This window comes from Monodon monoceros, unplaced genomic scaffold (genome assembly GCF_005190385.1).
Source record: "Monodon monoceros isolate NGI ecotype Baffin Bay Population unplaced genomic scaffold, NGI_Narwhal_1 Super_Scaffold_15, whole genome shotgun sequence".
Taxonomy (NCBI): domain Eukaryota; kingdom Metazoa; phylum Chordata; class Mammalia; order Artiodactyla; family Monodontidae; genus Monodon; species Monodon monoceros.
Window position 1 is genome coordinate 66,559,158 of NW_021703771.1, and position 16,209 is coordinate 66,575,366.

Sequence of the window (16,209 nt, forward strand, 5' to 3'; positions counted from 1 at the left end):
TTCTCTGCTATCTCTATTCTCTCCTGCAGTTTTAATTAGGTATGTGTTGCATTTTTCTCCTTTAGCTTCTTTGTCTCTTAATGCTTTCATAGTTTGTATCCATTTTCTTTCTGTGCTACATTGTGTATAATTTCTTTAGGTCTGTGTTCACCTCCACATATCCTATTGTAGAACCCGTCTGTTGAGTTTCTATTTCCATTTTTTATTTATAGATGTTCTCATTTTGTTTTTAAATCAGCTAGCCATTTCTGATAATCTTCTGTTAACTGCGTTTTTAAAACACTCTTCTTTAAATGCTTTAAAAAATATTTACGTTTATATTTGCTGTCTGATAATTCCTGTGCATGTTATATTTTAGGTGTGATTCTGCTGTCTAACAGAAGATGGCTCATGATGACTTTTTTCCTTGTAATTTATGCTCTAGATGTACTAAACCAGTGCTCTTCAAACTTCAGTATGCAAATAATTCTACAGGAATCATTTTCACAGTTCTCAACTTCTGTATGTTTCTTTCCTGACAAAGTTCCTTTGGTCAAGGTAGCAAAGTAGTATGCTTCTTCCTTTTTTTTAAATCATATCCTGTTCTCAGTTGCCCTTCTCCTACTTTAAAGAAGAAGGACATACTCTGATGCCTCATTAGCATTTTTATGGTATATTGCCCTGGAGAAGAAGGTGGAAAATACTCCAGGGTGTCCAGAAAAAAGGGACAGTTCAAATAAATTACTGGTATTAGTGAAACCTCCATTAATTAAGGTATTAGGTAGAGCTTCCTATCTTTCTCTGTCTTATTTGGAAGAACACCAGTCAGAGCAAAGAGTAAGCTTTTATTTTAAAATGCTGGGCATGAGAAAGAAAGGATGTCAAAGGAACATTCTAACGTATAACTTTTTATAAGGGGAGCGGTCAGGAATGAAACTCAGAAGAAGAAGGAATTGTTCTTAGCTATTAGCAGCCATTGTTTGGTCATTTTGGATTTTATCCAGAGGAGTGCAGAGGGACAGTGTGCGACCAAGATCAAGCGCAAGATGGTGTGGAGAGGGTTAGCTGTGGGAACAAGCACATGAACGTACCACAGTGGAAACGTCTCTGTATTTCAGAGTCTCTTATACTTGTATGTATATATATTAAGGGTAACATCTCATGTTCAAAATTGGCCTGTGTCGAGGTGTTCTGAAGTTTCAAAATGGTAAGAGTTTTCATTATATGACCTTACCTTTTTGTTCTCTGTTCCTTACTAAAGTGTCATTCCGGAGGTAAGAAACAAAAGGGAAATGCTGAAGTGGGGCAGTGCCTTATTTCATCCAAGTCCCAAGCTCATGTAAAGGTCTGTAGGTTATCAAAATTTTAGAATTAGAATTCAGAAATGAGATGGGGCTTGCGGGGACGTGTTAACGTATTTATTCGAATTAGAGAAGTCATATTTTTCTGAAAAAAGTAAACCTCCAGTGGCTGATTGGTTTGGCTTTAACAGCTGGTTTTGCCATTTATGTAAAATGGTGGACATTCTCCTTAAATGAGGTCAGTCTTTAGCTCTGAAGTGTTTTGTTTTTTCAGAAATACATTTAAAACAAGTGACAAAATTAAAATACTAAAAAATTTTTTTTCCTGCCAGCAGATGTTGAAATGAACAGTATTTCCATTTTCCCAATCCTGTGTCACTGTCTTAGGATAAAAAGAAGCCTTTGAAAGAAAATGATGAGTCTTTCTTTATAAGATCTTTTCTGAATACTTCACAGGAATTGAGAGAATGAATACTCTAATGTGGGGTGACAGATTCTTTTCTAGTCTTAAAACAAATTTTCAGGCAGACCTAATTAAAATGTCAGCTAAGAGAGATTATTAACAATATTATTTGATGATAAGTGATGATGTGGTTTTTAGCCTATAACCCAGAAGGAATTTAAAGAATTCAGTGATTTTGCTGTGACAGAGCTTCCATTCACATCTGCTGCTTTATATGAATGAATTTTCTCCCTTGTTAAATTCATAAAAATGAACGTAGGAATAGAACCAATACTCTACCCTGGTTCATTATGAGGATAAATCATATTAATTCATAGATAGGCAGTTTAACTCATTATTTGATGCATTTCCAAGAAAATTGTAATATTTATACTTAATGATTATTAAAATAAATAATCATGTTGTCTTGATCAATTATACATAATAATAATTGCCAAAACTCAATTCCAGAAGAAATATTTTAACACATAGTAGCTTCTCTCACAGGAAATTTTGTCAAAATTTCAATTTTTATATCCTTTCTGTTGCAGAGCAGTATGATAGGATAATCAAGTAGGACTTTTGAGCATACAGATACATTTTTTATAATAAAATTCTATAAGATAAGTAAATAGAAATATGGGTTAAAAGAAAATACACAGTATTATTTCTGACTCTTAAAAAAAGAGCTTTTTGTATCTTAAAATAGATTAAAATAGATACCAAATTACTATGGTATTTACAGTTGAAAGAGTGATATAATTTTTAGACGTCAATATTTGATGTAGTACAGAAATTACATTTTTTTACCTGTTTAAACTTCTGATGAAAAGTGGTAGATGTCAACTGAAAAATGTGTGAAGGGATACATTTCTATAAACTTAGAGCAAACAAAAATATTCTAAATTCCTAGAGCAACGAAGAATTTTTTGTGAGAAAAAAATTCAAGATTATTTTGCTAAAGTACTTGCTGATTTATAAAAGTTCCATATTCTCTTATTTCTGAGGCTTTATATATGTTGCTCTCTGCTTGGAATCCCCTCTGACTTCCTCTTAATCTAACTAATTTATGCTTACGGACTCAGTACTTTTTGCAGATTGGTTTTCCTGACCTCATAGAATGGTCTAGAAATTGTTTCATATATGTCCCTCATCTTGATCACATTGTGTTATAACACTGTTATCTTTCTGTCTCCTGGATTCTCCTGGAGGACAGGGATTGATACCTTTTTTTCACCTGGCACATAATTGGCATTCATAAATATTTAATGAATGCCATTGTTCTAAATATTATGAATATTCCATTCTTACTAGAATGTAAGCTCTGTGAGAGCAAGAAGTATGTCTTAGTTGAGTCTCTTAACTCCTAATACAGTACCTAAGCCATGGTGGATAATTGTAAATTATGTAATTTACATGTTATACCTGTTGATTGAATAAATGAACTATACGGTAATTCTTAGTTTTTTCACATGCTCTTACTACAGTAAGGAAACGTAATTAAAAGAATTTCAAAACACAGTATTTTATGACTTGTGGGTATTAGATTAAGTCATAGATATGTCATAGGATGTGCCCATTGTGCCTCCTCCTTTCCAGTATTTTGTGATTTCCAAAAATGATTTATATCTGGCCTTAATGGGAATTAAACATTTCTAAATTGTTTGATCTTTTATTTTTAAGTCAGGAATGAGTGTTGAAACACCATAGATCAAATTACTGTTTGACTAATATGCTTAGTGTTTACTTCTCTGAACCTTTTAATGTAGTAACTAATAACAAATTATTAAATTTACTCATATTTGGAACATCTCCTCATTCCTGGAAAGAATCCTATTAGATTTTTTTTCATTAAACTTTTTATTTTGAGATAATTGTAGATTTACATACAGTTGTGAGAAATAATACAGAAGATCCTGTGTGCCTTTTACCCATTGTGCCCCAATGGTAATATCTTGCAAAATTATAGTACAGTATCACAACCAGAATATTGACATTGACACAATCCACTAATCTGATTCAGACTTCCGTAGTTTTCCATGTATTCATTTACGTGTGCGTGTGTTTTTAGTTCTAAATAGTTTTGTCAGGTGTAGGTTCATGTATCCATCACCGTAGTGAAGATAGAAAGCAATTTCCTAAGAAGAATCCTTCATGTTACCCTGTTACAGCCAGAACTTTATGTTTTTGGGGGAAGTTATTTTTTATATTTGTCAATTTCTTAAATTTTAAAAAATTCGACGAGCTAATGTTGATGTATTAAAGTTTTCTAGAATATCTTTCATATCTGTCAGATTTTCAAATTTATTAGTTAAAAATTACAAATTTAACCTTCCCGTCCTTTCCTCATACCTGTCACAATCAGCCAGTCATCAAACATTTAAAATTTTACTTATCTCCTTAGTTTCTCTGATATCATCCCCTCACCTTACATCTAAGCTATTGACATAGCTTCCTACCTTCTACTTCAAGCAGGTAATCCCTGTTGCTACTAAAAAGTTCTGCTTTAAATGCTTAGGGGAAAAAATGTAGAATAAAAGAATGATAAAGTTAACTAAACATTTAGGAATTGTATGTGACACAAACAGTACAATTAATTTATAAAAACATTGCATTAGGAAAAAATATTTCCAATAGATGATAGACAAAGATGAGAGATCCAAGATCCAATAGATGAGAGCCAATATCCCTGATATATGAAACACTCATATAAATCCATTTTAAAAAAAACAAAACTAAGATCCCCATAGATAAATGGACAAAGAATATGTATGTACTACTAAAGGAGAGAATACTAGTTATTAACATGCAGGTAAGTTAAAATGGCATACCTTTTTTGGACTATAAAGTTATAACAGTGCAAATGAGTATATGGTGAAATTTTCATTGATGTGGCTGTGTGAGTTGATTCATAGTTTTAGAAAGCATTTTGTCAGAGTGTATGGAATTGTAAAACTATCTGATGTTCAGTAATTCCAGTTTTGAAAAGCTTGTGCTTAGGAAATAATCACTAATATATTAAGAACTTTATGCAGAATTCTCTGACTGATTATTTATACATTTGTGGCAAGCTCAAAACAACCTAAATATATATCATTGTGGAAATGGTTAAGTAAGTTATGGTATATCCGTTAGATAGAAAGTGATGTAATCATTTAAAAATTAGAAAGCATCTTTTGAAACATGGGAGAAAATTGATATAAAAATACAGGATATAAAATTATATATATACTACGATTTGAACTTTCTTGTATGTACATACATACATACACTTGGAGAAGAAATTGTGGCTTTTAGGTTTATATATGGTTTTCTTTTGATTGTCTTTTTTTTAATGTTTTCTATTCTGTAAGTGGGCATGTCCCATAAATACTAAAAAACAAAAGCTTTATTGAAAGCAAAAATTTTTGTAAAGGTACTTGTGGTAGTTCCATCTGACTATCAGAAAAAATATAAGTGCCTTTAGGAACCACTTATGATTTGAACATGGCATCATCTTTTGTAGTTTTAATCAAACTGAACTTCATTCCGTTTCTAGAACCTTACTGGCTTTCTGTTGTGTCCAAGCTTTCCAACATTGTTCTCTCTCCCTTGGTACCTCTTCCCTTCCCTGCCATCCCTGCTTCATTTTTATCCTTTGGATACTAGCTTGAATGTCACTTTTTCTGGGAGACCTTCTCTTAAACTCCCTAGTTTTAAGGTGCATCATCTCTGTGTTCTTATTATGCCTTGTATGGCTTTACCTAATTGCTTTTCATTTGCCTATTGTGTCTTCTGGGTGGTAAACTTAAGAAGGCTGCACCCTGCTGGGAGCTCTTTATTCATTTACTGTACCACGTAGTGCTAGGCCACTAGACATATTTACACAATAAAGAATAGGTGCTCCAAAAATGTTAAATTGATCTGAATTTTAAGGCAACTATGGTCCCTACAGGGAGCTATGGCCTTATAGCTGTCACTGAATAAAGAGGCCAGATGACTAACATTTATGTAGCTCTTGGCATTAATAACAATACTTTTCTTCAGAGCATCGGATTTGAACCTTATAGTTATCCTGGTCCTTTTATTAGTAAGTGATGGAGCCAGGACCTGAATGACAGATTCTAGATGAGAAATGGTTATATGTAAAATTGTTGATAGTAGGTAGTAATTAGAATACCACTTACAGAGTGAAGGTAAAGGGACTAGTTAAATTGGTGAAAAAGAAAGGGGGAGCCAATGCAGTAATCTGGAAGATTCCTAATAAGTGGAAGGTAGAAATGGAGGACAGGCTTGATGTTATTAACATATCTCTGAGCTCTGTTACGTCTCTTTTTTTTTTCCTTAATGAAGCCAGAAAATACTTGAGTCTCTACTAAACATGGGCACCATATGATAACTATTTTGATTCTGTGAAGTTTGGTGTTGTGGATAAAGCTAAAAGTAGAAAGATTCCTTCCTTTTAAATTTGCTTAAGTAACTAAATACATAAAGTTTCAAGTTTGTTTTTTTAAAGTTTCCTCTAGGGGGTGATATTGTACAGTTAATAGACATTCAGTGAAAGTGTACAAGTGTTCTTTCAGAGTCATGTTTATATGATCATAGGAAAATTAAATGTAGTTTTCAGGAAGTTGTAAATACATATGGTATATTTCATATACAAGATGTTATAAGATGCACAAGTGTAAATTTTTAATTTAGTTTAAAGGCCGAAAAATATTGGATTTTTTGCTTGATGGTGGATATTAGGATTAATAATCAGTTGCCTGTTATTTTTTTGTTGTTACACAGAAATTGGATTTTTTTAATGACAGATAAGCTTAACTAAGCCAATGAAGATAAGCAGTGGCTTTTTTTCTTTTCTTTTTTTTTTTTTTGCTGATTTCTGAACCTGTAACAATTAATTTGAGCCCATAGTCCTCTTATCTAAGTACTTATCATTTTTTATTATAAGCTGACTCGGGATACTTTACTGTAGCAATGACAGGTTAATAAATACGCACAGAAAGTTGGACTACTGGCTTATCCATTAGTACTCCATTCTTTTTGTTTTTGCAAACATATATGCAGACATGCATTTTATATCGTAAAATAGTCGTTTTAATAATTACTCCTTTTTTTTTTTTTTTTTTTTTTTTTTTTTTGTGGTACGTCTGTCACTGTTGTGGCCTCTCCCGTTGCGGAGCACAGGCTCCGGATGCGTAGGCTCAGCGGCCATGGCTCACGGGCCCAGCCGCTCCGCGGCATGTGGGATCTTCCCAGACCGGGGCACGAACCCGTGTCCCCTGCATCGGCAGGTGGACTCTCAACCACTGCGCCACCAGGGAAGCCCAATAATTACTCCTTTTTTGAGTAAAGTAAATCATTTTGGTTTTAGACTCTTTCAACCTGTTTCTAAGGTTGAGGGGACAGGATCAGTGTGGTCAAGTAACTTGTCCTTATCTGTCATTGTCTTATGTTTGGCACCCATGCAAGTTTAAATCATCTTTGATAAGATTTTTTTTTTAATGACAATTATGATTGTTCAAAGTGAAAGCTTACATCCTCTTGAGCAGCACAGGTTTCAGTGCTTGATAAATTCTCACTTTCATTCAATTCATCATGTATTTTTCAGTGGCTTGTCCAGGTTTTTTGGTTTTTAGGTGTTTTTTAATCCCAGTTGTTTCTCTTTGGAAACACTTTGGAGTCCATTGTACCTCCACTGTGGGCTTATTAGATATTCCTCTTTGTTTTAGTATTTTTAATGGTTGCTCTAGCATTTACAGTAACTTATCACAGTCTACTATCATATAACACCTCACATATAAGTTAAGAACTTCACTTTCTTTTCTCCTGTCCTTTGCTTGTAGTTGTTATGTGTTTTATTTATACATATACCATAAACCCTATAATATATTTTTTAACCATCCTTTTTAAAAAGATTCATAAAATGAGGAAATATAATTTTTAATATATTCCCACATAATTACCATTTTTAGCACTCTTCATTCCTTTGTGTAGATTGTTTTAAATCTGGTATCATTTTCTTTCCTGTTGAAAAGTTTATCATTTCATTTGTAGCATTGCCACCAATTCTTTCAGCTTCTCTTTTGTGAAACAAGCTTTTATTTCATTCTCATTTTTGAAAGATATTTTTGCTGGTTAAAAAAATTTAATTTGTCAATTGTTTTTGCCACACCTCCCCACCTTTGGAGGGGAGGATTCCAGTTACATGTGTGTTAGAGCACTTGGTGTTTTCCCACACCTCACTGAAACTCCGGTTTTGTGTTTGTTTTTGTTTCTCTTTTCAATCCTTTTTCTCCCTGCTTTAAGTAGTTCCTATTGCTATGTTCTGAATTTCACTAATTTTTTCTTTTATGGTGTCTAAACTACTATTAATCCTGTCCAGTAAATTTTTTATTTCAGATAGTGTATTTTTCATCCCTGGATGGTCCATTTGTGTTCTTTTGTGTATGTTCTGTTTCTCTGTGCATTTTATTCATGGTTTCCATTAAATATACTTTATAATAGTTCCCCAGTATTTTAATGTCATTGTCTGCTATTTCCATTATTTTGTCATTGTTTTATCTTATCTTATTGTTTTATCTTACGTTCACATTCTTCTGTTATTGCCATCATTAGTCATTCTTGATTGGTTGCAGGGCACAGTGAATTTTAAGTTCTTGAATGTCTGTTCTTGAAGGGATTTAATGTGACCAACAATTAAGTTAATTGCTGTTCAGTTAGATTCTTTTGTGCTTTATTTTGTTTGTTTTTAGCTTTGGGGAGCAGGTCTAAAGTAGCCTTTGCTTTAGGGACAGGTTAACCCTATCACTAAAGCATATCCCTTTGGGGGTCTCTACTGAATATCCTGGGTAAGCATCTAGGGCTCTCCACTCCTGGTTGGAACTTGAATACATCCCAGCCCTGTGTGTGCTCTGGGGACAGTCCAGCTCACAGTTTCTGCTCATTCTTTGGCCGTGTGGAGTTTTCTCCTTCACATGCACTATGGTAGGGTTCTCCTGAGCCTCAAGTTTACCCCTATACAGATTTCTGGATTTCTTTTCTTCATAGCTTCATCCTCTTCAGAGCTCTGCCCCTCAACTTACAGCTGCCTCAGTCTCCGTGAACTCCAGTCTGTTTTCTCAACTCAGCTAGAGGACTGTGCTCTGCTTTGGACTCCCCTCCTACTCCTTAGACTGGGATGTACCTCCAGGCAGACAGAATGTTAGGCTGATATTGGTGTCACCTCATATGTTTCTTTTCTTCAGATGTCTTGGTCTTACCATGTTTGTTTCCATTGTCTGAAAACTTGTTTTGTATATTTTGTGTAGTTTTTTTGTTGTTTACAGTGGGATAGCAAATCTCACTACTCCATGTGGTCAGAATTAGAATCCGTGTTCTCATTTTAGTAATCAAATCATCACTTAGTGTTCGCTAAGTACCAGCATGGTCTTTTAGTAGGAATTCAGAAATAGCTAACTTTTTCTTAAAGCTACTTTTTCTTAAAGCTACTGTATTATGACAGAAGCTCTAAAAAATTTGTTTAAGAAGGAATGAGTGAAGTAAATACCCTTTATTAATATATATTCATTCATACTTTGTTTTTATTCTTTGATTTGGAAGTCCATTCACAAAAGATAATAAAATCCCTGCTTTCACAAAAGCAGGGATTTATAATATACTTATGAGTAGAGTAATATATTTAGTTCTATTTATTGGAATAAAATTTGCCTTTATACATCAGTGTATAGCATAATGATCCCTATTTGAGTGCTACATTAATTTAACCTATTAACTCATAACTCTTCACAATTGCTTTTATATACCTTTTGTGTGCTTATATCATGCATTTCATATTTTTAGATTTCTCATGTATAAGCAAGGGTGTGTTAGAATGTTAATGTTTAGATTTAATGTTCATACCTTCAGGATTAGTAAATGTTTGTCTCCTAAATGTTTCACATTAAAGTTAGGTTGGAAAGTATTTAATCCTTTGGCAAATATGCCTCATTACTCATCTTCAAATAATATTTATTCATAAAAATAAACATTTCCTTGATGAAATAAATCAAATATATTTTCTTATACATGATTCTAGCTACATATTTATTCTGTTTCAGTAGGCAACTTTCCATGTTAGACATTAATTTTTCGTCGTACTGCTGCTGCTACAATGAATTACTTGTCCTGAACAGAGTTCTATATGAAAGTGATGCTTTTTTCCATCCATTATGAAAAAGATCTTTTGGTGTATTTATTAATTTTCATAAGTAGGTTTAATGTCTTTTCACTTTTATTAATATTAGAAAGTGTATCTTGTGATACAACTTAAGAATTGTAAACCATGTAAGATATTCAAAAATGTAAAAGGCCAACTTTTATCCTAAATCTTTCCGGGTCTGAGATGATTCTTTTCAGTTCTTCATTTAAAGGTGTTGCTTTATAATAATGTCCTATAATTGCGAAAACTGAATATGCATGTAAGCCAAGAAAAAAATGCATGTAAGTGAAACCATTAAACTATATTGTTATTAAACTATATTTTGAGCATTAGCCATTTGTATTAAGGTTAACTTTTAAAGAACAAGAAGCTGACATTTGTTTATATTTGTGTTGTGAGGGAGATTGATGATGGTTGTGGTGATAGTGAATTGGGAATAATTTGATTTTTGCTTCAAAGGAGATACAGATAATCTTCATCGCTTGGTAGCAAGAAAGTGCTGATTAATTTTGTGCATGTTTGCTTAATGGGCTCTTACCTATGCTGGATAGCCATTTATGCCCAAAGTTGGTCCACTAGGTAGCTAACTACACTCCATAGATGGTAGGATTCATATATTGTTCACTACTTTGATAAAGTAGGGAGAAAGACCTCCTAGGGAAATGAAACCGTCAGTACTGTATTTCCTCACATTATTGTGTTATTGTGTTGACTAATAGTATATATAGATAGCGAGTAATTAATTAATGTCTACTAAATTTTCTGTGTGTGTGTTTGGGTGAGGTTTTGTTTGAAAGATGTTTGAAAAAGTCATTTGAGAGGTTGGGAAGATAAGGAAATCCGTCTTACACAATTAATATAAAATGTCTTCAGAGAATGGAGAAAACAGGAGAGAAGATAGTAAACAAAATAGAGAACTTTAATATTTTCAAACCAGCTGTTTCACATTGGATGCAAAATGTTGGCACATCATAAAAATATGGATGTTTAAACAACTGTAGCTTGTGCTCAGTTTATAGTGATAGAAAGTGTATTTTACTTTGGTCGAATAAATAATACTGAAATATTCAATTATAAAAAAAGGTATAAAGCTCATTTGAGGTTGATAATTAGGGTATTTATAGTGATGCTGATCTGCCAGTGGTCTCTGTTGCTAGTATGTAGGCATAGGGAGAGAGGGTAGTTGGGCTTATATATGAGTGTGCTTTTGCCAGAGGAATGTAATAAAAAGATTCAGGGATAGGAGATAGGACAATAAAGTTCAAGAAAAATCTATCATAAAATCAAAGCTGGTTGCAGAGGGAAGTTAAAGGAGAAAAGACTGGTTGTAATGAAGAAGTAGGGCAACACCAGTGAACTGGAAGCCTGTTGTAACAAGCAGAGTTTAAAATTGGAAGAAAAGGAATTATGCTTAGAGTGAGTGATTGATATACTGATATTGACAGTACAGCACTTTGAGATGGTAATTTAGTTATGGGGCGACTGGCATGTAAAGGAGAGTATGTACAGTTATTGGAGATCATTGTTGATAAGAATTGAGAACACAGCACTCACTGTATGCATAAGAAATAGATTTGCTTTTTCATCACAGAAAATTCAAAATTACAATTGCTAAGTAAAATAAGGATTTATTCCCTCATTTAAAGGAAAGTCTGATGTTGGCAGTACCCAGCGCCAGTGTGCCAATTCCATGAAGTCATCAGGGACTCAAGCTCTTTCTAATTTCAGGTCTACAAACTAGCACGATTACCAAGGTCGCCTTGTGGTCCAAGATATCTGCTAGAGTTTCAGTCATCCCATTTCTATTCTTGGCAGCAGGGAGGAGAAAGGGGAAGGAGTTAGTAAGGTCCTTTCCCTGCTGTCATTCCCCCTTTTAAGGTCCAGAAGTCTCTCCCAACAATTTCTGGTTATATGATATTTGTCTTAGGTAATAACATGGCCATATTTTACTTTGAGGAATACTGGGAAGTATACTATTTTGGCTAGCTACATTACAACTCCCTAATAATGTGTAGGGATCTAGTTTGTAAAGAACACGGGGAGAAAGGATGCAGGTAGACAGCTAGCAGTCTTTGCCAGAAGTATTGATTATCCCTGTGAACAGCGAAAGTTTCAAGATGGTGGAAAGACAAGGAGAGACCCTGAGGTCCATGGGCAATTACAAGCATAACAATCCAATGGAAGAGAGTGGATGAGCCCTAGACCAGCGTATTTAGAAAACATTGAGAGAATACTGTAATAGTGGGATGCAAAGAGAAAACCAATCATACCTGCCAATTCTCTTTTTCAATTCTTTTACACACTAGAAGGAATGTAAGAGAATTAAAACTCATTACTTGAGAGGACTGCAAATAAAATTATTTCTTCAAGTGACATTCAGGTTTTAATTAAGACAAAGAGGAAGAAGGAATCTGAGGAGAGGTAGGGGAGTTTGCTGATTCTGAAACAGTAGTTCCAGGGAATATGGTAGAAGGAACAGGGCTGTGTGGAGAAAATACAGTTTACAGTTGAGAAGAGTAAGGATGCAGTGAGCAGTGATTCTTAACCTTTTGCCCATCTACCCACGAGTTAAAAATAATTAAACACAAATCTCCAATATTATGTAATTATTTATAAATAACATTTCTGTATTGATGTACTAATACTATATATGTATTAGAAAAATACTATATGTGTTATAAAAGATATGTAAAAATAGGAACTTATAAAGAGTGAGATAGATGTATTAATAGAAATGCTGATATCTTCTTCCCCACACTCCTACCAAGCCCTGGGATCTTATAGGTCTCAAAGGCTGCAGCCTCAGTATAGCTTAGGGTGGGGACTATTAGGGGAAATAGGAGCAACCTAACACAGAATTGATCCCTACTCTCAACTAAAAGCCTTCCCCTTAAAAATAAGAGCAAGAACACTTAAAATTCTTCAGAAAAAAATTTGTAATACCATATGACATAGTAAGATTAAATTTGGAGGAAGAAGAAGCATATTATCAGTTATAGGTATTATCATGTGAGATGACATTTAATCTGTGATCTCAGTGAAATCAAATAGCCAAGACATATAAAAAGCAAAAACATATTAAGGAACCACAAATCATTAGAGAAAGAAAGGATTATTTATTGAGTGTATTTGAGACAGATGGCAGTAACTGAGGTGGATGCATGTTATTAAAAGTTAAATTCAAAAAGGAATTTAACTGGAAAAATCATAACTGAATATCCAGTTTCTTAGAGATAAAAGAGCTTTCCAAGCTTAGAATTGGGGGGGAAAAATCACTTTGGGTACATAAATATTTTAAGCTTCTGTGTTTTAAAACAATATTCAAAAATTGGAAGATGGCACAATATTTGCAGCCAATATGTTTATTTTCCAAAGAGCTCATGTGATGCACTTTTAATAATAAAAAAAAATGCAACAAAAATGCTGGAAGACCAGAACAATTCACAGAGAGGAGGTGTTGGGGAGTTCAGTCACAATTATAACAACAAAAGCTGACTAAAACAGGTACAGAGCTTGAACAACTCAAGAGATATGACTGGTTTGAAGAGGGGAGGGTGTTCAGCCATGCTTTAAAAGGCGTGGAGTGGGGAGAGGTGATTAGAACCTGGTACTCAAATGGGTAAACGACCTGGACATGTTGTTAAATATGACTGGTTAAAAGAAAGAGGAAAAGGCAAAATTTAGTCACACTTGTGATTAAAGCAATGGATAATAAGTGATTTTTTTGCTTCTCGGATATTTTTTTTTGTCAGAGTGATATCCAGTGCTGGTTACTGTGCAGTGAAAATGAAAGCATCATGCTTTTTACACTGTAAGTCAGTGTAAATCTATACAGTACTTTTAGAACTCCATTTTTTTCCTCTCATTAATACCTAGATGGATCAAACCCTTAAATTTGATATAGAAATAAATGTGTTAATTAATTAAGCTTAAAGCTCTATAACATGAGATAGCTCTAAAAGCCTAAGCCTTCAAAAGTAGTTCCCTCAGATACAGCTATTGAAATTAAAAACACATGCAGAATACATAACTGTATTATTTGTATATTAATACATCTTTAAAGAAGATATGATTGGGTTGACATAATTGAGTTGGAAATCCTGAGAGTAGCTAACATACCAAGCCATGTTCTAAAGCTGCAGTAAATAAAGCAATGATAGACCAGTAGACTAACAAATAACAAGCAAGATAGATAATATAAAGAATTAGGCCCTTTTATCCCATGAAAACTTAATGTATGCTAATGAATGATAAAAGTGGCATTTAAATCAGTAGGGCAGAATGCGCTATTCTTTCATTCATGTATTTATCTATTCAGAAAATGTTTATCGAAGGCCAGGCACTATCCCAGATGCCAGGGATACATCAAACCAAGTAGAGTACAATCGCCATTTTCATGGAGCTTAAGTTGGAGTTGTAGTAGAATCAGAGGATAAAAAAATTGAAGATGATTACCTGCTGAGGAGAAAATAAAGCAGGAAAGGGGGATAGTGTTCACAAGATTCCATTTGGTGGGGGAAACATGATCTCCTTCCTTTCTACTGTACAAAGAACTGCCACACGGAAATTTGTTAAAAAGCAAACAACCCAGCAGAAAATTTGGCAGATTTTTTCCTTTTATTTTGATAGCTATTCCTAATTCATAAAGGAGGATATAGAGCTATCCAGTAAATCTCTAATACCTTTGAATAGTGAAAATGCAAAATCAAACAGTGAGGTAACACAGTTCTGAGATTGATAAGTTTAATATCAATTTTTAATTTAATATCAATTTTTTGTGAGTTTAGGAGAAATGGGTGCTTGCATGTGTTATAGATATAACTGCATAGTGGTAATTCGTTTTGGAAGACAGTTTTAAGAGTAGCTCTTAAAGTGAGAAAGGTACTACATATACTATGAGCCAGCAATTCTCATTCTTGGTATCTCCCTCAGGGAACTCTTGAATGTGTGCTCAAGAAGGCCTGGTAGCGCAACATGGTTTGTAACGATGAAAATCTGAGAACTACCCAAATGTGCTTTAGTTTGTTGTGGCCACAGTGTGGAGCACTGTAGTGCTACGCAGATCTCCTGAGCATATTGTTGAATGTAAGAGGTAAATTATAGGCAGTATATGTACATACCAGTGGTAACAACAATTACCACCAAACTTTACAGCTCTTATCACTGGGAAAGCTATTTAGGATTGTGGTAGCAGAGAGGTTTTTAGCTTCAGCCTTATCTCTAATATTTCTATTTTTTTAAAGAGATGGTATACTTATTTTTATTTGTATATATAAAAATGACCAAAAAAATTCTCCCTGTTAGCCTCAGCTTGAGTGGCGTTTCCCATTGTCCCAGCCCATATTGTGTATTTTATCAGTATTACTTATCTCGCCCTTGGCAAGTGCTCTTGTACACGTGGTTGTTTTTCTGCATGCCCTCACTTACCTATTAAATTGCAGGTCCCTTTGACAGCTTAGGACCTAGTCCTTTTATTTTTTAAACATAATGCCAAAAGAGAAGGCCTTACTTCATAAAAACTTACCATCATCATTCATCTTGCATTCTTTGGATAATATTTTTGTGTTCTTTATATTTGTGAATAAGAGCCATAGTAAATCAAAGTTTTATTTTATTTCTCAATTCACTTAAAACTTAAATTATTAATTAGACAAAACATATTTTAAACATTCAGTCCTGGAAATTGTTCAAATCGTATTTTTCTTTGTAGGTCGTTTGTATGCGATGCAAACGGGAATGAAGATTGATAGTAAAACTCCTGAATGTCGTAAATTTTTATCAAAGCTAATGGATCAGTTAGAAGCTGTAAGTGGAACACTGAAAATTTATTTTCTGCTTAATGTTTAAAATGCCGTTTTATTTCATTTGTGTGTGTGTTGTCATTTTAGTTCTTCCTGTTGGCAGCAATCAGCAATGTCATAGCTGAGGAAAAATGAGACACGTTTTTTTTTCATTTACATCATACTGCTTAGGGAGTTGTAAGTAGGTATAAGTCGGTTTCAATATCTTTACATATACATTATATCTTGTTCCAGGTTATTGTAGATGACCTTTGAGTCATTCTTTCGTAAGTAACAAACCCTTTCTAACCTTCCTTCATGCAGTCACACCGATGATTGATTTGGGAATTCTTAAATGGCTCTTGTAATAATGAAATCGGGGACTTCCTTGGTGGTCCAGTGGTTAAGACTTCGCACTTCCACTGCAGGGGGTGTGTGTTCGATCCCTGGTTGGGGAACTGCAATCCCACATGCTGTGAGGCACGGGCAAAAAAAAAAAAAAAAAAGAAATGGGCTATTTATTTA

At 33.9% G+C, this 16,209-nt stretch overlaps 1 protein-coding gene across 1 annotated transcript in view; it reads left to right on the forward strand.

Annotated features, from left to right (window-relative positions):
- Positions 1 to 16,209, forward strand: part of VTA1 (vesicle trafficking 1) — a 65,366-nt gene that overhangs the window by 2,757 nt on the left and 46,400 nt on the right. The window contains exon 2 of the mRNA XM_029223930.1: positions 15,615 to 15,709. Within this exon, the coding sequence (XP_029079763.1) occupies positions 15,615 to 15,709 (95 nt within the window). The remainder of the gene's footprint in view (positions 1 to 15,614; positions 15,710 to 16,209) is intronic.